This window comes from Psammomys obesus, unplaced genomic scaffold, assembly GCF_907164565.1.
Source record: "Psammomys obesus unplaced genomic scaffold, mPsaObe1.curated_primary_1811, whole genome shotgun sequence".
Lineage (NCBI taxonomy): Eukaryota > Metazoa > Chordata > Mammalia > Rodentia > Muridae > Psammomys > Psammomys obesus.
The window spans coordinates 22,835-44,493 of NW_026595646.1; the positions used below are offsets into that span (position 1 = coordinate 22,835).

Sequence of the window (21,659 nt, forward strand, 5' to 3'; positions counted from 1 at the left end):
ATGCCACCAAGCCTGATGACCTGAGTTCAAGCTCTGGTTCCACATGGTGGAAGGAAGGAGAGGATTGATTCCTGTAAATTCACTAACCTCCACATGTGTACTGTGGCATACACATGCCCCCCTCCCATACTAAACAAATGCAAGTTAGAGCCTTTTAAAACACCATGTGATGAGCAGTGATGATAAAAAACCTGTGTGTGTTGCCTTGGGAAGCTTGAGGCTGTGGATGGAGCTCAGCGGAGAAGCACTCACCTAGCAGCACCAGACCCTGTACTCATCCCTGAGTCCTGGGGACGAAGATTAAAATCAAAAGCTGGAAACCAGTGAGGTGGCTTAGCTGTTAAAGCACAGCCTTACAGCATTCAATCCCCAAAACTTATGAACAAAACAAAGAGAAAGGCAGGGCATGGCATGTCTGGTTGTAATCAAAGCAACAGAAAAACAGGAAGATCCCTCCCTGGGGCTTGCTGTGTCAGGCTAGGAAGGGACCCTGTTCAAAAAGTCAGGCAAACAATGCATGAGGAATGACAGCTGGGTTATCCTCTGGTTTCATACGCCGTCATCCACACGCACACTAACCACTCCAGCATGCACACACTCAGTAAATACTGCAGTGTGCACACACAGCTGGATTGATGGTGCCTGCCTACAGTTCTCATATTTGGGAGGCAGAGGCAAGAGAACCATGAGTTATGGCTGTTCTGCGGTACACGGTAAGATCCTGTTTCAAAAACCAAACAAAAATGTCAGGTTCTTGGGGAATTGAACCCAGGGCTTTGTGTTAAGCAAATACTAGGCCTGCCACTGAGGTACATGCCCAGTCCTGGCAAAGTGGAAGGAAACAGTACAAATTACAAAGCGACTTGGATAAGATTCACATTTATCCTCCTACCCACTAAGGCTGTATATTTTTGCATATGTGCACATGAAAGATTTTGAATATAATATGCCTTGTATTGGCTGGAGAGACGGCTCAGTGGTAAAGAGCTGCTTAATGGCTAAACAGTTAATGGCTGCTTGTCCAAAGGACCTGGATTCAGATCCCATCACCCACATGGTAGCTCACAACCAGATCAAAGGCTGCAGTGACCTCTTCTGGCCTTTGTGGGCAGCAGGCACACATGGTGCACAGACACACACACACACAAATACCCATACAAAGTAATTAAAACTTAAGGCTGGGCGTGGTGGCACATGCCTGTAATCCCAGCACTCTGGGAGGCAGAGGCAGGTGGATCTCTGTGAGTTTGAAGCTAGCCTGGTCTACAAAGTACGTCCAGGACAGCCAAGGCTACACAGAGAAACGCTGTCTCAACAAAACAAAACAAAAAAACCTTTTTAAATAGCTTGTGTTGACAGTTTAAAACTTAGTCATTTGTTTATTTGTTGTGGGGCCATAGATGGAACTGTATTGCTCAGTAAATGAGTTTTGGCTCACTGAGCCTCCAAACCATACTCTTCATCATGGTCTTTCTATATAGTCATGGCTGGCCTGGAACTCACAGTGTAGACTAGGCTGGCCCTGAACTCAGAGATCTGCCTGCCTCTGGAATGCTGGGACTAAAGGTGTGCACAGCTACACTTGGCTCAGTCCTTTTTTAGTCTTTTGTGGTGACCTTTGACTTCCCCTTTTCTCTGGAAGTGGCTTGCACTTTGTCTTATCCTGAGCAGAATGCTCTGTGTGTGTGTGTGCACACACCCATGCAGAGCCTGTGTGTGTTTGTGTGTGTCTGTGCGCATGTGCATGCCGATTCTCCTTAGGCACCCCTTATCTACACTGGTGTCTGCTTATCTGTGTTGGCATTGCTCCAAGTGTTTGGTTTCTGTTCATCTCAGCATCTATGAAATATACTGTTGTGGACCCACCATGTTGGCCACAATGAATTCTGAATTCTGACCACCTTGATGGACCTGGGTTGTGGCTTGCTCTGCCCTCTGTCTCTCTTTTTTTTGTTTGTTTGTTTTTATTGAGACAGGGTTTCTCTGTGTAGCCCTGGTTGCTCTGGACTCATTTATAGAGTAGGCTCCATCTGCTTCTGTCTCCCAAGTGCTGAGATAAAGGCATGAGCTGCTTGCTTGTAACACACCATGGACTCTTTCTGTGGTGCCTTCTTCTCAGCAGCTCTTACTCTTTTTCTTAAATTTGAAGGGATTGAAGCACATGTATGCAGAGGTCAGAGGACAATTTGTGGGAGTCAGTTCTTTCCTTCCAGCATGTGGTTCCTGGGGATTCTACTCAGGCCATCAGCCATGGCAGCAGGTGCCTTTACCTGCTGACCTAGTTTGCTCTCTATTGCAATAATAAAGACACCAACAACAGCTTGGAAAGGAAGGGGTTATTTTGTTTGGCTTACACATCCTGATCTCAGGTCGTTGAGGAAAGCTGAGGCAGAAACTAAATCAAGAGGCCATGGAGGGGTGCTGCTCAACCTGCTTTTTCTTGTGTAACCCAAGGCCCCCTGCCAAGGGAAGACCCTGCTCACAGCGAGCAGGGGCCTTCATTAATCATTAATCAAGCAGATGCCCTCCACAACTTGCTTCCAGTCCAACCTGGTGGAGGCAGTTGTGAGATTTCCCTCTTCCCAGATGACTCTAGTTGTGTCAAGTTGAGCAAAAGCCAGCCACCACACTCACTGAGCTGTCCTGCCTCCCCACAGCTCCCTTTCGTGTTTATTATTTTGGCAGTACTGGGGATTGAACCTTGCAATGCAAGGGCTCTGCTACCAAGCTATAGCCTCACTGCCTTTTTATTTTTGAGCTAGTCTTATTAAGTTGCTCCAAGCTTGCCTTGGACTTGTTAACCAGCCCAGGCAAGGCCTTGAACCTGCAATCCTGCCTAAGCCTCCTGAGTTTCTCTCTTCATTCCTTGATGCTCTGGTTGTTGAGAGTGAGAACTTTCCTGTTGAGCAGTGATTCCTCCTAGAAGTCTTTTTTCTAGGGAGTTATATTAGGGTTCTCTAGAGGAACAGAGCATTATAGATGTAGATATGTAGACATAAATATATATGTGTTACACATAAACATGGGTCAGGCAGCCCAGTGGCTGTGCAGGCTGGAGAGGCTGAGCACCCTGGATGAGGGTGGGTGCCTCAGTGGTCCCAATCTGGCATTGAAAGCCCGGAGGATTCCTGGAGAGCTGCTGTGGATTCAGTCCATATTGGAAGGTCAAAATTTTCCTATGTTAATGAAGGATGGCAGCGGCAGAAACAATTGATGCATTCACCATCCAGGAGTGAAGGCAGTCAGGCAGAAATAGCTCAGATTTTCCCTCAGACTCCTCTTCGTGTTTGTCTGGGACACACATTCTCTCCCTGCCTTCAAGCTTTGGCTCATTAGCTCCCTTCCTCTCAGTTACCTGAAAAGGGTGACTTTCAAGACAATAATCTACTGTACATACAAAATACAAAGTTCAAGTTTAGAGGCCAAGAATTTGTGTCTCAGAGCAGGGTGAGCGGAAAGCTTGTATTGGTGCTTGGGTGATGGGGATGAAGCCAGAGGCTCTGGAAGGGCGGTGCACTGAGCTCGCTCAGAGCATGAATGGAGTTACAGTTCCCTCCTGGGACTGATGAGATTATATGCTGTGGCTCTATATTTTGTTTGTAGTTTCTAGATTTTCTGTAAGAAATGTAGTTTTTTTATAATTAGAAATACAAAAAGTTTTTAGCTCTCTATATAAATAAGAGACATGTCTGGTATTTAGGTCTTTAATACTAAAGATAGACTTATTTGCCTGCATGTATGTATGTGCACCAGGGGCTTGTGTGATGTCCACAGAGGTCAGGAGAGGGCATCAGATCCTCTGAAACCAGAGGTGCAGATGGTGGTGAAGCCACCATGTGGGATGAATCAAACCCAGGTCCCCCACAAGATCACAGTTCTCTAAACTGCTGAGCTGTCTCTCCAGCCCCTGGATGGCTTATGTTGATGTTTTGGTGCCTTCAGCTTAAGAAGGGAGCTTGTGGAGTGAAAGAAGGCAGGTGGGGGCTCATGCTGGAAGCTGAGTTTAGGAAGTAGATGTGGACCTCTGTAAGGCAGAGAGAGAGTCGAGGCTGAGGCTGAGGCTGTGACTCCTGCCACCCCTTAAAGGACAGGGGTTTTTGTTGATGGTGGTGTTGGGGTTTTTTTTTTTGTTGTTGTTGTTTGTTTGTTTGTTTGTTTTTCCACAAGGGAACATGACTTTATTAGCTGTGACTCAGGCATTGTGTTAACATGAGAACTGGTCCTTAGAATGCACAGTCCTAACTGGCCTAGGGAATTGTGGCAAACATGGAATCACCCTCAGGATTGTAAACTTACAGAAAGACAAGAGAATCTCTCTCCTCTTCCCATGCCCATCTATTTTTCAGTGCTGGGATGAAACCCAGGGACTGGAGCATGTCAGAGAAGCACTACCACTGAACTATCCCCTCAGCTCTAGAAACCCTTTCTCTCTTAGCAGCAGAACACCGCAAATATGGAGCTATGATGGCTGGAGTGTGCGGTGCTCACCTCACCCAGGTCAGGGGTGTCCTGACTTAAGAGAAAACTATTATCGTATCGATATTGTGTGTATGTTTATAATAGGAGGGTGTCGTGTGAGCTGTGGCGTAAGGGTGGTGGTCAGAGGACAACTTTTGGGACTCAACTGTCTCGCCACCTTGGGTTCCAGGGATCAAGCAGCAAGTACTTTTCCTGCTAAGTCATGTCACTGGTCCAATTTCTTAACTTGTACATGTGCATGAATGCGTGTGTGTGTGTGTGTTTATGTGTGAGGGGCACATGGAAATCAGGATAAGCAGAAGTTGGTTCTCTCCTACATGTGGGTTCTGGGGCTCAAACTCAGGTGATCAGCCTTGGTGGTAATCATCTTCACTCAGTGACGCATCACACCAGCCCTTCCTGAATTTTAAATTCTCTCTTTTGAAAAAGGACAAGCCCCAAGCACTCTGGGAGGCAGAGGCAGGCAGACCTCTGTGAGTTCAAGGCCAGTCTGGTCTACAAAGCAAGTCCAGGACAGCCATGGCTACACAAAGAAACCCTTTCAGAAAAACAAACAAAAAAGAAAATGCACAAGCTGAGGATTTCATATGCCTATTGGGACTGCTCCCCTCACCCCCTTTTTTCCTTTCCCTTTTGAAAAAGAGATCTGTAGCCCAGGCTGGCCTCAAATGCGCACAACCCCCCTCTGTAGTCTCCCGAGATCTGAGATTGGGGGTGAGAGACACCACACCACTTTTAAACTTTTTTTTTTTTTTTTTTTTTTTTGGTGCTGGGGATCCACCTCAGGTGCATGCTAGGAAAGTGCCCCGCCACTAGAATAATACTTCATGTGTCCATCTTTTATTCTTGTGAAGTTTGAATTTCACAGAAGTGTTAGCCAGGGGTTGGTGTGGCCACATCCAGCTCCTCAACTGCTGTCTCCTTGGAGCCATGGCCGTTCCTTCTCAGTCCCTGGTGTCTACAGGAGCTGTTGGAGCTGGGCTTGGCTGTGGTGGGCATGAAGACCTGAAGCCCCTTCTGAAGGCTTCCAGAAGACACAGGCCTGCTGCGCATGTCCCCAGAGGGGACAGAAACCACTCTGGTGTTGGGCTGTGGTTAGAGCTGGGGCACACAGGCAGAGGGTGCAGGCTGAGACTTGTGGCCCTCTGGTACAGGGTGCTGTGAGGAAGGAAATGGGAGTTAGGGTGGAGATAAGTTTCTTTTCAGGGAGAGTAGCTGGCGGGAGGTGGGGCTTGCTGTGATGATGACAGTTCAGAAGTGCCAGAGCCCCTTCATTTGCAGCTAGACTAGTGACATCTCAAGAGGGGCCTGTGCATTTTGTCTGGGACTCACTGGCCAGTTGGCAGTTAGGACCAGAGCTCAGGCTGCCCCTTACTCTTCCTGCTTCGACAGGCAAGGCCTGGAGCCTTGGGAGTATGTGGAGTGCCTCCCTCACTGTGCCCAGATGGAGTTGATGGCTCCTGAGGGACTTAGGCCCACAGTGGCTGTGACAGTGCTGGGGTCCTTCCTTGCATTAGAAGTGATGGGCCAGCTGTGCACACCAGCAGAGCCCCGTCACCAGCACTGAGTTTTACAAACGTGAACAATGGATAAATGAGTCTGCAGTTGATTGCTGGTTTTGAGTGCATTGTGACCTGGATTGTCAAGGTCACTTGAGAGACTGCTGTTGTTGCCCTTCTACACCGCCCCCCCGACCCCCCATCACTTCCTGACTCTGGTCTTGGAGCTACTTCCGGCTTAGAAAACAGGAATCCTGAAAAGTGATGGGCCTTGCGGGGTCGTGAGGTCAGGTTACTGTGGTGCTCCTGGCATCTGCGTAGACAGTAAAGTGTGGCTTCCCGTTATCCAGAACATGTAATATCCTTAATGTCAGGCAGCCCAGATGTGAGGAGGCTTCGGATGGAAACTGTGGAGGGCTGGATGGGGTGAGGAGGGCCGGGAGGTCCCCCCAAAAATGTCTTTTCCTGACGGAACCACTGGAGGCCCATAGGAGCCTGGAGCTGTACCTGGGAGAGGTAGGATACTACAGTCCACAGAATGGACAGGAGGACCTTCCGCTCCCAAACCTTAGCAAGTAAGGCTCCATTCCTCCTCCCCCAGGGGCCCAGGACTCACCTGGAGACCAAGTCCTCATTGCTGCGGGGGCTGGAAGCATTGCAGAGGGCTGGCCAGGGCCTCACATACTCCAAGGGCCTGCCAGAGACAGCACTGGGGCTTCAGCTTTCTACTCTCACCTCACCTGCTGCCTGGTAGGCACTCTTGATGTGACCTCTTGTGGCACTCCCCAGGCCACGGGGCTCCGGGACATAAAGATGAGGTAGACCCCCGTCCTGTACTACAGCCCCGCCAGTGAACGCACACTGGTCACGGCACACAACCACCTCTCACAATGCACGTCGTTCCACAGCCCCAGCCGTCTATGGCGGCATGTACGTGCTCCCGTCCCACGCTACTGTGACGTGTTCTTGGCTGCTCTGAGACCAAAGCCTGCTCTGTAGATACACTTAGTCGTGGGCCTCTGCACCCCAAGGATCCAAGACATGGGGCCCTTGAGGATCATGGGCCATGGAGGCAGGGCTGTGGGAGCAGAGGGAAGTCCTGGAATGAGGAATGGGTGTACCTGGCAGGTGGTGTGGGCATCCCGGCTCCTGGGTACCAGGGCCAGCAGCTGGGGCGTGTGCCGTTCCACAAACTGCTGGCACTGAGGAAGCAGACACACAGTATTAGGACCCCGTCTGTGACAGAAAGTCCTGCAGTCCTAGCATTCTACCCCCTCGGCCACTCTGAACCTTCTGATCGTGTGTTTGCCTCTGTCAGTGCCTGGCTGACTAGTAAGACTCTACCTAAGGGTTGGAGAGACGGTTCAGTGGTTAGGTACTTGCCGCTCTTCCAGAGGACGAATGATGGCTCTTAACCATCCTTAACTCCAGTGTCAGGGCATCTGCTGTCCTCTTCTGACCTCCTGGCCACTGCACACAGATGGCGCTCATGCATGTATACACACAGGATAAAATAAGTCTTTTAAAGAAAGACTCCACCTAAGTGTGACCATCTGAAACAGGTGTCTGTGGGGAAGCCGGGTATTGGAGCTGGGAAGGGGTGAGCTGCATGCCTCACAGCACCATCTCATGCCTGCCTAGCATGTGTGAAACCTCCAGTTTAAACTTGCCAAGCCTCAGGAACCTAAGCGTAGTGGTGCATGCCTGTAGTCTCAGAACAAAGAGGTGGAGGCAGGAGGATCCGAAGTTCGAGATTGCTTTAAGTTACATGAGATCCTCTCTCTAAAGAAAGTCCTTTTTCAGCCTAGTGAGAGAATTTATCGTAGGCTCACAGAAGCATCAACTTGAGGGTTGTTTGTTTATTTGCTTACTTGTTTGTTTGTTTTCAAGATGGGGTTTCTCTGTGTAATCCTGGCTGTCCTGGACTCACACTGTAGACCAGCTGGCCCTGAACTCAGAGATCTGCCTGCTTACGGTGTGTACCGCTACAGTCTGGTTTTAAAATATCTTAACATTAGGTTTTATCTATTCATTTGAGTGTGTGTTCCAGTGCGCATGTGTGGTCAGAAGGACAGCTTACAGGAGTTGACTGAAACCAAGAAAGGACAGCACGACTTTTCTACTGGGGCTAACAATGCTTTTCTTGTACTTGGCCTAGAAAGAAGGCCTGTTGACGCTGCACAGCCCAAAGCTTTGGGCTCAGCGATGTCTCTCAGTGAGTTACAGTTGTGACACTGCCATCATTTTCACAGCCCTATCATTTCCTGTCTATCCGTCTAGGCTCCAGTCCAGTGTCCTGTGTGTCTCTGGCGACAGAGCCTCTCCCAGCTAAGGCCCCAAGTCCTGCCTGTGTGCACGTTCCTGTACCTTTTGCCTGTCTAGCCAGAAGTGAAGGCAGGCCTGGCGCATCGCCTGGGGCCTGGCCTGTTCACTGGAGTTCCAGGCCCGGGCAATCACAGACTTGCAGAGATGGCACTCAGTGTTCTGTAGTGGCCATTCTTCTGTCAGCGGCTCCAAAGCAGGGAGGGCTAAAGAGAAAAGAGTCAAAATTGTTCAGCAGGCTGGGCGTGGAGGCATATACCTTATCACACCAGCCCTTGAGAGAAGCAGGCAGGAGGATCGCACCAAGCTCGAGGCCAACCTGTGCTGTGTAGTAAGACTCTGTTTTAACCTTTCCCCCAGGGCTATTTTGTACAAGTGCTGGTTCTGGGGGTAGAGAGATGGTTCCGGGGTTAAGAGCACTGGCTGTTCTTCCAGAGGACTGGGGTTTGATTCCCAGAATCCATATGGTGGCTCCCAACTGTCAGTTATTCCAAATCTAGGGGATTGGACATCCTTTATGGCCTCTGGGAACCGACGCACACGTGGTGCATAGATGTGCATGCAGGCTCGACACCCATATCCACACAAAGGAGCAGTTAAAGTAGTGTTGCTTCCCGTCACTCACCTGGTCAGCTTCCCTCCCTCCCCACATGTGTGGTGTAGGGATGAGTTGGGGAGGAGCGAAGGAGGTGACAGGGGAGGGACGGCAGGCTTACCTGGGCCAGCGGCGTCCTCGTCCTCAGTGGAGCATCGGAGGACCAGGCCACAGACTAGCTGGGGCACCACCCGGCCCAGCAGCGCGTCGAGCAGGAGGACTGTGTAGCGTTCAGCCAGGCACTGGCAGATGCCGCCCACCACCAGGGGCACCACGTGGCACACCTGGGACACAGCCACGGCCAGCACACCCTGGGGTGGGGGCGGACAAAGGACACGTGGGACCTTCCTCTGGCAGGCGGGTCTCATTTGGGCCCATCTGAGTGGGCACCCCGGACACACCCCTTTCTCTCTCTTCTGAAGGAGAGCAGTGCTGTGCACGGGAGCACAAGATGGCAGGGGACTCAGTGACTCAAAGTCACCAAGTGACTGAGAGAGTCAGTAGCCCCAGATCCGGCTCCAAAGGCTTTGGAGTCACTCGAAAGGGGCGGCGAGGCTACGGCTTCTAACAGCCTGGCCCAAAGCTAGAGCTCAAAGCCCATTTCCTGACCCAGGGCCACCTGCTTTCCCATGGCCACCCGTCAAGAGACAGACAGTTCCTTCCATCGGTCCCCACAGCTGACATGTCCTCAACTTTAGGGGCCCTTGGGAAAACAGCACTTCTCCCATCCCACTCTAGTTCCAGGGAAGCGCTAAGCTGAAGGGCAGCAGAGGCCACAGTGTGCGGCTTTATTCAGTCCTTGTGACAACCCCTTATGCCAGGAGGTTGAGGCGGGAGGAGGGTTCAAAGAATGGACACCCCGGAGTGTGATACCTCCCAAATGGGGCGCTTCACTCAGGTCCCCACCTGTTATCAAGCCACACATGGCTCTCCTCCTGTTAGGTGACACAAATCAATAGCCACTGTAGTCAATGACCACGCTGTTCACGGGTGACATGGGCCTCCTTGCTGGGCTACCTCCACCCATGCCTCCACTGGCCTTATTCTCTCCCTGGCTTCCTGCTTTCTGGAGGACATACTGGAGTGGCTTCTGACCTTAGGAAGCCTCGTCTTGCCTTTTGGGACACATCCGCATTCCCTGCCCAATTCTCACCCTGCGTGATGGTCAGGAGCTTTCTGACCGTAGGACGCCCTTCTCTTTTGGCTTCCCTGGCAACACACGGCCATCCCCCACTTTGCTGGCTGTTCCCTCTCAGCTCTTCTGAGGCTGTCTCCATCTCTCCGCACATTGTCTCTTGATGGTCTTGCTCAGGCTTTTGGTCCTTGACTCGGTCTTCAGTGTTGTTCAGACTGATATGGCTGGGTTTTTGTTTGCATGTGTATGTTCTTGTATGTGTGCAGATATGTGGAGCCTACAGGTCAATGTTGAATTCCTTAGTCACTCTCACATTATTATTATTTTGTTTTTTGCTTTTCAAGGCAGGGTTTCTCTGTGTAGCCTTGGCTGTCCTGGACTTCACTCTGTATACAGGCTGGTCTTGAACTCACAGAGATCCACTTGCCTCTGCCTTCCAAGTACTAGGATTAAAGGTGTGTGCCACCATTGTCTGGCCACCGTATTACATTTTAAAGACTGTTTTTATTTATCTATATGTGTGTGTATCTGAGTATATGAATGCCGCAGATGTGCAGGTACCTATGGGTGCCAGGAGAAGGCACTGGATTCCCCCAGCAGGAGGTACAGGTGGTTGTGAGCTGCCTGAGAGGGGTGCTGGGAACCCAGCTTGGTCCTCTGGAAAAGCAGCAAATGCTCTTGACTGTTGAGCCATATCTCCAGTCCCTCCTTGTTTTTCTGAGTCAAAGTCTCTCACTAGATCTGAAATTCATCCTTTTGGCTAGGCTGGCTGGCCAGCAAGTGCCAGGGATCTGCCTATTTCTGCCACCCCGGCATGTAGGTTACAAGTGTGCATTGCTACCCCCAACTTTTTATGTGGGTGCTAAGGATCCAAGTTCAGGTTCAGCAAGTACTTTTTTCCACGGGCTTCTTCCCTGCTCCCTGAGCTCATTTTTTATTGATGGATGTCGTTGGTCTTATTTTCTCCCAGATTCTGGCTTGTTACCTCTTCAGGGTTGTTCCCTGGCCTACCTGTCTAACAACTCTCATCATTTTACCTGTGTGAACCCTGCAGGTTCTATAATCTGCAAGTTCCTTCCACAACACAGGCTTCACAAAGGCTGGAATGAGTGCCCTGTTGTGAGTCTTAATTACTGACGTGGCTTCAGGACCCCAGCAGTGTTGACAGGACATGACAGTTTGTGGGCAGGACAACCCTGGGCTGACAAGGCCACTGGGAGAAGCCGCCATGGATTTGGAGGACAGAGGGGATGGAGATTATTGGTGAACATTCTTTTTTGAGACACTGAAGCATTTTTTTCCCTACAGTGGCAACTAGGGCTTTTCAGCCTTCAGATAGTGAACTGTTGGAAGAGAGGGCTGGCCCTGACCTCACGCCTCATATCTGAGCCTCAAGGTTCCTTGGGTAGAGGACATGCATGGGTGTCTCTTCAGCTAACTCCTCACAGCCTTCTTGGCGAGTTGAGGTGAGGGAAGGTGCACTCTTGGGGGTCCCCCTGAGCTCTGTGTGGTTCTGCACACGGAGTCCTTACCTTGGGAATCACAGCTTGGACCCGCTTGATCAGAGTCCTGCAAAGCCAGCAGAAGGGCAGGGGGATGGGGAGCTGTTGCTCAGAGAGACCCTGAGGAAGGACGGAGTGAGGTGGGGTTAAGGCTTGAGGTACCATCCCGGCCCTGCCTATCTCACCTTGCTGTCTCAGCCCCCTAGTTCAAGTTCTGCCTGGTTCAAGTTTTGTCTCTTCTTAGCTCTGCCCCTCTGAGTGCTCATGTGTCCCAACGGCCACTCTAGCTTTCTGGATTCCCCATAAGCAGCTGTTGGGGCATGGGGTGGGGAGGGCTGGCTTACCTGGGTGTGCAGCCCAGGCCTTGCCAAGAGGGCTCCTGGCAGCGCAGGGAGGGCCAGCTTGTCCAGCAGAAGGTCTGGAATAGCATCCACCATCTCTGGCTTCTGTTCTGGCATAGCCTGCCCAAGTGGGCACAGGCCCACATGGTTGCAGATGGCTTTTGGGTTCTAGGGCACAGAACAGGTAAGGGCTTTTAGGCTCGGGAAGGATCCCCCTCTCCACCCAGGCTCATACACAGGAGCCACAGTCTTTGAGTCTGGAATTATGGGGAGCAGGCTGGGTGGAGAGTTTAAGGGACAAAGACAGGGATGGGATCAGGTAGTGCCTTGGGCGGGTGTCTGGGAAAGTGAATGTGAGCATATTGTGTGAGAATAAATAAGAAAGTGGATGCGTATGGGTGAGGGCTGGAGGGCATCTGAACGTCTGTAGTATGTTGTGCAGGTAGGCTCCGATCTGGGTGTCCGGAGGAAGGGACTGAGTTTCCTGTAGTGGGAAATGTGTCTGTGTGTGTCTGTGTCTGTGTGTATGCTGTGAGTGGGTCTGTGTCTGTGTGATGTGTGTCTGGGGTTCTGTGCATGTATCTGATTGAATGGTATACGTGGGTGTGTGGGTATGGATAGGGTGTTTGTGTGTATGGCTGTGTGGGTGCTGTGTATGTATTTGGTAGAATGTTCCATGTGTGTTTGTATGTCTGTGTGTGTGTGTCTGTGTGTGTACTATGTTTGTGTGTGTGCTGTGTGTGTATGTCGATGTGTGTGCTGTGTGTGTGTCTGGGGTTCTGTGTGTGTGTATGATTGACTGGTGTAGGTGTGGATGCTGTGTATGTATCTGGCTGAATGTTCCATGCATGTCTGTTTGTGGGGTGCGTGAGTGTTGGGCTGCCACTTATATGAGTAAGTGGCCACTTAGGCACACGGGATGTGTGGCAAGTGTGGCAGGCAGGTCTGGGTCCTCACTATCTGGCTCTGGAAGTAGTCGATAACCAGGGGCAGGTAGACATCAAGCACTTGGCGACACCGGGGCACGAGCAGCTTCAAGGGAAGGATATCGCATTCTTGCTCCAGGGACTTCCGGATTGTGTCCTGGGAGGGCAGAGAAGGGAGGGCTAGCCCGGGCTTGCCGAGGTCTGCCCCCACGGAAGCAAGGCCTCCACCAGAGCTCACTGGGTGTGTGTGGGTAAGTGCCTGTGGGTGCACAAGATTATTCTAGAACTGGAGTATTGTGAGCTGTCTGATGTGGGTGCTGGGAACCGAACCCAGTCTTTGAGGAGAGTATGTGCTCTTAGCCACTGAGCCATCTCCCAGCCCTAAGCTCCGTTTCATGAGCCCTTGTGTGGCTGGAGCAGGTGGAGGCTCACCTCAGCCCGGAGATACCCTTCTGGGGAGCTTGCTCCTCCTCACTGGCCCCCTCATCCCTTGTTCCCTAAACATCATGTAGGACCTGGTTCCATTACCTGGAAAATGTCTTCTTTGGTCATCTTTGTGAGAATGTGGACAATATCCTCACACTCTTGGCACAGGTCATTCTGGAAAAAGGGTCTCAAGTGGGCAAATGAGGAAGCATGCCATTGTCTTCAGGGAGCAAGGCTTTCTCAGACACAGGTTGACAGGTCTCTCCAAGGTATAAGTGTCTACCCATTGTCCCATCTTTCCATTTGTGCAAATTGTATCCCATTCTTCCCCATCCGTTTGATCCATTCTATTTTAGTTAGCCTCATCTATTCTATCCCACCCAATACATTCCATCCCGTCCATTTTGTCCCAGCGTATATCATCTTACCCACACCGTCCATCCAGCTCACTGCTTTATCCTGCTTTTTCTCATCTCCTCCCACCCTATTCATCCCCTTTGTGTCATCACATCTACCTACCCACCATTTAATGTCGTACGGCATACCATACCATCATTCCATGCCACCGCAGCCCCTGTGGGAGCTCCTCTTCCCTTAGGCCCATTCACAACCCACGCCAACCCCTTCTCTCCAGATTTCTAGTGCCCCCTGGGGTGCTACTCACAGCTCCTGCATGTCCCCAGACTTCCTGTAGGCAGTGTGCCAGGGCTTTGCACTGCACCGCTTGCTCCAGGTTTTGGCACCAGAATTTAGGGCCTTGTGCACAATCCAGGGACGAGGTCGACTCGACAGCTACAATTAGGGTCAGAGCAACCTCCATCAGGATCCAGTTTACACCTGTCACCTGCCTTCACCCCACCTCCAACCCAGTTTCACTGCAGAAGGTGGCTGTTACTCAGGCCAGGCAGCTCTGAGTCCTCCCGCTTCCTCTCCACTAACTGTGCCTTCGGAGGAGCCCCCAGGGCCTCTCTGCCTGGGAGGGAGGCTGGGGGACTCACCTGCACCCGGGCTGCAGAGGGTAGGCAGCAGCAGCAGCCACTGCAGTAGATGGGACTTGGCCATGGCTGCCTACTGCTTATCACCCTACTTGAGGCAGGGGCTCTTATAGTGGGGGAGAGAGCCTGGGGGCTGGACTCCGTGGGAGCAGGCTGACCTCAGTGTTTGCCTGTGTCTCGAGAGCCCTCTAGCTGTTGGGTTGCCAGGTCTTCTGAGCAGGGCACTCCTGCCCACCTTCCCTGTGCTGGCCCATGTCGGTTGGTTCTCATTCCTTTCCTCGGCCCCCAACCCCGGCTGCATTAGTCTGACTCTGTTCATCTTCAAACAATGGGGTCTTGCTTGCTCCCAGCTCTCTGGACCGTGCAAGGGATGCTGGCTAGGGTCAGCACGAACCTCTCCAGTCCCACCCCAGGCTTCTCCACCCTCCACTCTTATGCAATGCCCTTGAGAGCTTCCTGCCTGGCTCTTGATGCAGAGTGAGGGCCGGAAGGGCACATTCAGGGTGCTCCTGGGGCCACCTGCCTCCCACTCCCTCCTTACTTTAAAACCCTCTGATTCTATATATTCAGAGCTGGTGCTAGAAAGAGGAGCATTTAGACAAAACAAGACGATAAAGTGTCCTGTGAGGCTGAGGCAGGGACCTGGGGCTGAAATTTCTGTGTCCCCTGTGGCTCCCCGGTGGCTTTATCCAGAAGCAGATGCTCATACCCCTGAGTCCCCCTCCTGCGCATGGGATGGGATCAGCTGTGCTAAGGACACGTCCTCCGAGGCTGTGTCCACATCTGGCTGGGCCCTACACAGAAAAGGCTCTCTGCTTGTGGCAGGGCAGATGCTGTTGGCATGGAGGGGCAGAAGGCAGGACACGGCTGCCCCCAGCTGTCAGGACCCCCTTATCTGATTCCTGCCACAGCCTTACCCTACTGAGGCTCCCTCGGAAGTACTCCAGCCCTCACAGGCCCGGCAGGCAGGGAGCTAGTCCCATGATGAAAGTAAGTAGTTGAACACGTGATGATAAAGTAACATACTAGAAGTGGCTCAAGGATTCATCTAGTTTCTGTTGACCTCAAGACCACTACAGCCTGGCATTCCAGTTATAGCTAATAACCCCAGGGAGGGCTAGGAAAGGGCCCTCTTGAAGATCTGCTTCTTCTGTCTCTCTTTTAGTTTCCTCTTTTCTTTCTCTTTTTATTTTTCTTTCTTTTCTTTTTCTTTTTTTTTAAGACAAAGTTTCTTCATGTAGCCCTGGCTGTCCTGGAACTTGCTCTGAAAATCAGGCTGGCCACGAACTCACAGAGATCCCTCACCTCTGCCTCCAAGTATTGGGCTTAAAAAACACTGCCCAGCTTTGTTTTTGTTTGTTTGTTTGTTTTTGTTTTCGTTAGACAAGGTCCTCACGTAGCTTAGACTGGACTCCAGTTCTATAACGACGTAGCTGAGGATGACCTGAGAGTCCTAATGCTCCTGCCTCCACTTCTGAGTCCTGCAGCTTACGGGTGTGTTCTGCCACACGAGGCTTATGTGGTGTTGGGATTACAGTGTGTGCTCAGCATGCTTCATTTGTGTTTCTTGGCTGGCCACTGTTGACACCCATGAGGTCTTGAGTGGCATGACTGCTAGACGCTGCAGCTCACAGACAGGACAGTCCTCCGGGCCTTGTCAACACCTTCAGAGAGTTCTTTGTCTAAAGACTAGTGCCACATCTGCCATAAAATGCCAACAGTGTCAGTGATATTGCTGCTGGGTTTTGTGTTTCCTTGCATCTTTCTGCCTCTTGGTAGGCTCTTGAGGGCTTTGATGGCCAAGGAAGAAGCATCAATTCCACTCTGACCAGGGCCTGTGCGTTCTGAATTCTCAGTATTGCTCCAACCCTCAGACCCTAGGAACTAATCTTAGGCTTAGGAAAGACCTGGCACCACCTTGGCCACTAGGGCCTCTCAGATCCACATCTTTGATGTCGCAGGGCAAGCAGCACAGGGAGGTGACTGGAGTCAGAGGAATCGAGACTTGAGAACCAAAGGAAGTTGAACCTGGGCCTTCTTTAAGCATGTGAACTGAAGTTCCCAGAAAAAGCTATACCCACATGTTAAACATCTGTCTGTGGTGAGCCCAATGTCAGAGATCCATAGCTAAGTTATCGCCTCAAGAGCCAATTAATGCCAGCTCTGTGTGTCACCTCACATCCTTGTGACTATTAGGTAAATCTGTTTAAGATACACAATAGACCCTGAGTCCCACCACTCACGACGCGGCCAGAGAACGTCTGAGGCCTGTGGCAGAGGTTTCCATGGTTTCCTGTAACCACTGCTTGATGTCTCCCCTGATGTGTCAGTGTCTTGGTTTATAACTCTCTCAGCTCTGCCCCACCCCCAAAAAAACAACCTTCATAAAATTGGAACATATTGTGGGAATCCACAATATGTGTTGCTGGGTCATAGTCATTCATATTGGCCTCTAGAATGGACTCCTAGTCCATGTGAGGCGAGAGCTTATCACGTGTACCAGCAAACTGGAGACCAAAGCCTACTCTTTTATTTTATTTTTTATTTATTTATTTTTTTAAATATTTATAAAATTTTAATTATGCGGAGCTGGAGAGATGTCTCAGTGGTTAAGAGGCAGCTGCTCTTCTGAAGGTCCTCAGTTCACTTCCCAGCAACCGCATGGTGGCTCACAACCATCTATACTGGGATCTGGTGCCCTCTTCTGGTGTGCAGGTGTACATGCAGATAGAGCACTCATATACATAACTTAAGAAAATCTTTAAAAACTTTAATTATGCATAGCTATAGATGAGAAAGGCACGTGAGTGTTATAGAAGGGTAGGCTTGCAGGTAGAGAGCTGGATCTGTGCGTCAGAGTGTTTGCTGCCTTTCCAGAGCACTTATTAACTGAGACCCAGACTCAGGAACTCACACTGTCTAAGCGTGCACTCTGCGGCTGAGCTACAGGCCAGCTCTGAAAACACTAATTACTAAGTTGTATCCTTTAAAAGGTTTCCTTTAAGTGTGTGTATGTGTATATGTATATGTGTATGCCTGCATGCACCTTCCATGTGTGTGCAGGTGTCCTGGAGTCCAGCAGAAGGTATTAGATTCCCTGGGCTGGAATTACAGGAGGTCATTGACCACCTAATGTGGGTGCTGGGGATCAGACCTGGGTCTGGAAGAGCAGCAAGCGCTCTTAAACACTGAGCCATCTCTCCAAACCCTAAATTGTATCTTTTAAAAAAGATTTTTAAAAGGTGTGTGTGTGTGTGTGTGTGTGTGTTTAAATGTGCACACAGAGTGTGCACTAATATGCATGTTACAGTGGCCAAGGAGAAAGCTAAGTGTCTTCCGGTATCTCTTCCTGTGGGCGGGGTCTCTCTTTGAACGTGGAGTTCACATTTGCTTGTCTAAGTGGCAGCCATAAAGTCCTGGTGACCCTCCTGCCCCTGCCCATCTCAGACCTGGGGCTGCAGATCTGAACTCTGGTGCTCATGATTGCACAGCAATCTCTCTCAGCCACCGAGCCATTTCTGCAGCCCCTCACACGTCTTTTAGGTATTTTATGTTGTTTACGTAAAATAGAAAGCACAGATAAAGCTCATTTTTTGCATGGGAGGTTTGATGTTATCCCAGGGAACAGCATTTGCACAGCTGTCACAAGCCAAGCTAAATCCTTCTTCTTGGAGAACACTCCTCCCTTCCCCCTCCCCCCGTGGTAAATAAAGTATAACAGGCATCTCTGTGGTAGAGTGCCCGTGCAGTGTAACCCCTGTACCACAAACCCCAAGGAACAGAAAATTTATCATCTTAATTGTTTTTGTGTGGCCAGGTCTGAAGTTCTGAGTAAATTCACGCTGTGAAATAGATCTCCAGGATGCTTTCATCTTGAAAAGCTGATGCTCTGTACTCATTAAACTCCTCTTTGTTCCTTCTCCCAGAGTCTGATAACCATCATTCTTTCTGTTGTTCTGAATTTGTGGGGTTTTTGGTTTTTGTTTTTCTCATACTGGGGATTGCTCTACCAGCTCTGTTTCTACTATGTGTGTATGTAATATATATATGTATATATATATATATATGTATATATATATATATATATATATAATTTGACTTTGAACTTTTTTTTTAAAGATTTATTTATTATTATTTATACAGTATTCTGCCTGCACAACAACAGAAGAGGGCATCAGATTTCATTATAGATGGTTGTGAGCCACCATGTGGTTGCTGGGAATTGAACTCAGCACCTTTGGAAGAACAGACAGTGCTCTTAACCTCTGAGCCATCTCTTCAGCCCCCGACTTCGAACTTTTGATCCTCCTGCCTCCACCTCCTGTGTGCAGGGATCGCAGGCCTGTGCCACCATGCCCTGCTCATGTGGTACTGGAGATTGAACAAAAGGGTTTGTGTGTGCAAGGCACGCAGTCTACCAACTGAGTTACACTCCCAACCCCGTGTCTTTGAATTTGACAATTTTGGATACTGCTTAGAAGTCAGTGTCAAGCGGGATGTTTGCGTCTTCATACGAGCCTGCTTCACTTAGCTTAAAGGCCTCGTGTTCATTTATCTGGCAGCATGTATCAAGGCTCCCTCCTTTGGAAGGCTGAGGAATGCGCTTCTGTGCGTACACCGTGTTTTGATTATCCAGCCATTCATGGATTGGCGCATGTTGCTTTCACCTTAGCCATAGACTGCCCATAGACTGCTATGCATTTGGGAGTACAAATGCCCTTTTGAGACCCAGCTTTTGACTCTTCCTCTGTGTCAGCAGTGGGATTGCTGGGCTGTATGCTCTCTCAGTTGACTTTAAAAATGAAACTTTTTTGTTTGTATGCTTTGCAGTAACTTGAGGAATCCAGTGTTCCTGATATTTATTATTTATTTCTCTGTGCGTGCTTGCTCTTTCGGCAGTTGCCAACTTAGTGGTGGCTCCAAACTACACATTCACTTTCTTATTTTATGTTTATTTATTTATTTTTGTTGTTTTTTGAGACAATGTTTCTCTGTGTAGCATTGGCTGTCCTGGACTCACTTTGTAGAGTAGGCTGGCCTTGAACTCACAGAGATTCACCTGCCTCTGCCTTCCAAGTACTGGGATTGCAGGCATGCGACACCATGCCTGGTCATGGGTTTGATACACACTTGTGTGTACATGTCTCTCATTTAATTCGATGCACTCGTAGCGGTGACATTCATGCGCAGAGTCATGTATCAGTCTGGACTTCATGGTATGTGCTGGACAGGTGGTGTCCATTTTACCTGCCTCAACAGTTGCTCTGAAAACGGAACAAACTGATTCTTTCTAAAACGAAGTACTGAGGGCAAGGCGCACTCTGGAAGCTACTGCTCTGTCACACCGTGCTGCACCAATCTCTGTCCAATCCAGATGGCTTTGGGTTCTCTTGTCTGGTTTCCCTGGCTTGAGTTCTCAGCATATGTAATAGAAGCCACGAATAAACATTCTTGTCTGGTTCCATCTCTTCAGGAGAAAGCACTTAGTAGTCTGCCATTAAACATGGAATAATTTCTGTTTGTTTATTTTCAGATGCTCTTGATTAGTATGAGGACACACTCTTATTTCTTAGTTTGTTGAGTGTTCTTATTGGGGTACACATGCCCTTGTTCTCGTGTGTAAAGTCTTGGGGCTGTCAGACATCTTCCTTTGTCATTCCCCCCCTTTCTTTTCAGACAGGGTCTCACTGAGTAGTCTAGGCTGACTAATCAGAAAGCCCCAGGACCAGCGTGTCACTGCCTCCCAGCATTGGGATTACCTCTGTTGAACCTAGCCTTCTTTATTTTTAACTTGCAATTCTGCTTATTTCAACGTTTATAATACTGATGATATTCTCTTGTATGAAGTTTTTCATGCACTCGGGTATTTTGCACGATGCCTGATGTGGTCGGTGATGATGGTTATGATGAAGTCGTAGCTATGATCATAACTTTCTTGTAGCCTAAAAATAACAGGGATTTTTTTTTTTTTCTGTGCAGGAAACTACGAAGTTATCATGAAGCAACTGCCAATTTGAAAAACAAACAAACAAACAAACAACTTGCTATCTTTTTCTTTATCAATTAACATATCATTTAGAAACCAGAATAAAACTTCACAAGACAGGTCAAATCGTGTTCCTTTCATTTTCTTTAATCTGGTCCCAAAAATCTATGAAAGGCCTTTTTACCCCAAGGATAGAGCACTGTGTTGAAAATTGGAGCAAATGCTGACATAGACTTGTATTTTCCAGGATTTTTCAAAGCATAAACTGGAGCTCCATGACCTCCCACGAAGTGGGTCCCCTGGGAAATTGGCATTTATGAATCCTGAAAGCTCCTCTGTTACATCCGCGTACACTCTGTAAGTAGTTTTCCTGAGATCTTCAGTGGCAGGCACATAAAGCTCAGGGCCGAAGTCCCAGCTGCCACCTTCTCCTTTAATTCTGCAGCCGTGAGGCTGGCATCCTGAGCAACACTGAGAGCGTTCTGAGCCAGCTTGCCGAGAGCTGCCTATGGTATGAAGTTTTGCTCTGTGCAGGTTAAAGCAGACAGCTAGTACAGACAGTCGGTACAAGACACTTCCTACTCTCTGCCTGGGGCAGTAGGTAGACAGCCAATCAGATTTACATTTCAGCTCAACACTGTCAAGTCTGAAAACTTTCTGGACCCCGCCAGAGCACCTGCTGCTGGAAATCTGTTTCAAAGCCACTCCTCTCCTGCCCAATTGCTACTTGTTTCTAGCTTTAGTTTTTGTCTGCACCACCGTGCAGTGGATCTCGGTGAGGGACAGCTTCTTCCATGGGTGCTGGGGATGCTGAACCCATGTTCACACAGCAGGCACGTATCCCACTCAGCCATCTCCTCCAGCTCCTATCCTCAGTCTCTCAACTCTTTTTCCTTTGTAATAGAATTGCTTTATTCTATTGAAAGAATAACATTGGGCCCTTATCCCCTCCACCGGATCCACAAGCTGGCTGCCTCATGCATATGGGACTGCGACTTTGTTAAGTTTAACACAGTCTAAGCTTTCATGACTGTCTCGGGACCCTCAGGTGGGAGAGGGATGCTGTGTGTGCCTCACCAAATCCCCGTACACCAGCTCTTCTCCCTGCACCCAGCCCCAGGCGCATCCCTGACGACCAGTCCTCTGGTGCTCAGCCTTGGCTTCTCAGCCACCAGCCACGTCTTTGCCCAGCAACTCTGCTCACACTTCTCTCACTTTGACCCCTCCCCTTCCAGCCTCCTTCTTTGCCCTTAGAGCAAAAGACTCTGTTTCCCTCTTTACCTAGATAAAATCTCTCCTCACACTCACTTAGGAATTTCTCCTCCCCCTTCATTCTTTCCTCCTGCCCTCTAGTCCTTCCTCTCTCCTCCTTCCTTCCTTCTTTCCTTCTTTCCTTCTTTCCTTCTTTCCTTCCTTCCTTCCTTCCTTCCTTCCTTCCTTCCTTCCTTCCTTC

At 49.6% G+C, this 21,659-nt stretch overlaps 1 protein-coding gene and 1 pseudogene across 1 annotated transcript; both read right to left on the minus strand.

The window, feature by feature from the left end:
* Positions 1-6,609: 6,609 nt before the first annotated feature.
* Sftpb (surfactant protein B) lies at positions 6,610-14,287 on the minus strand. The gene is made up of 10 exons (XM_055619332.1): positions 14,224-14,287; positions 13,890-14,017; positions 13,328-13,399; positions 12,831-12,956; positions 11,877-12,041; positions 11,563-11,652; positions 9,017-9,206; positions 8,346-8,506; positions 7,100-7,180; positions 6,610-6,672 (listed from the first exon to the last, which is right to left on the minus strand). Exons 1-10 carry the CDS (start codon positions 14,285-14,287, stop codon positions 6,610-6,612), a joined length of 1,140 nt encoding a protein of 379 aa, XP_055475307.1.
* A 5,784-nt stretch (positions 14,288-20,071) lies between these two features.
* Positions 20,072-20,918, minus strand: LOC129685823 (S-formylglutathione hydrolase-like; annotated as a pseudogene).
* Between the last annotated feature and the right edge of the window lie 741 nt (positions 20,919-21,659).

Coding starts and splice junctions, on each gene's coding strand:
- Sftpb (XM_055619332.1), bottom strand. CDS start 14,287: ATGGCCAAGTCCCATCTACTGCAGTGGCTGCTGCTGCTGCCTACCCTC. Junction 11,653..11,876: donor GGCCTGGGCTGCACACCCAG/GTAAGCCAGCCC, acceptor GTCCTTCCTCAG/GGTCTCTCTGAGCAACAGCT. Junction 7,181..8,345: donor TCTGGCTAGACAGGCAAAAG/GTACAGGAACGT, acceptor CTGCTTCCTCAG/TGCCAGCAGTTTGTGGAACG.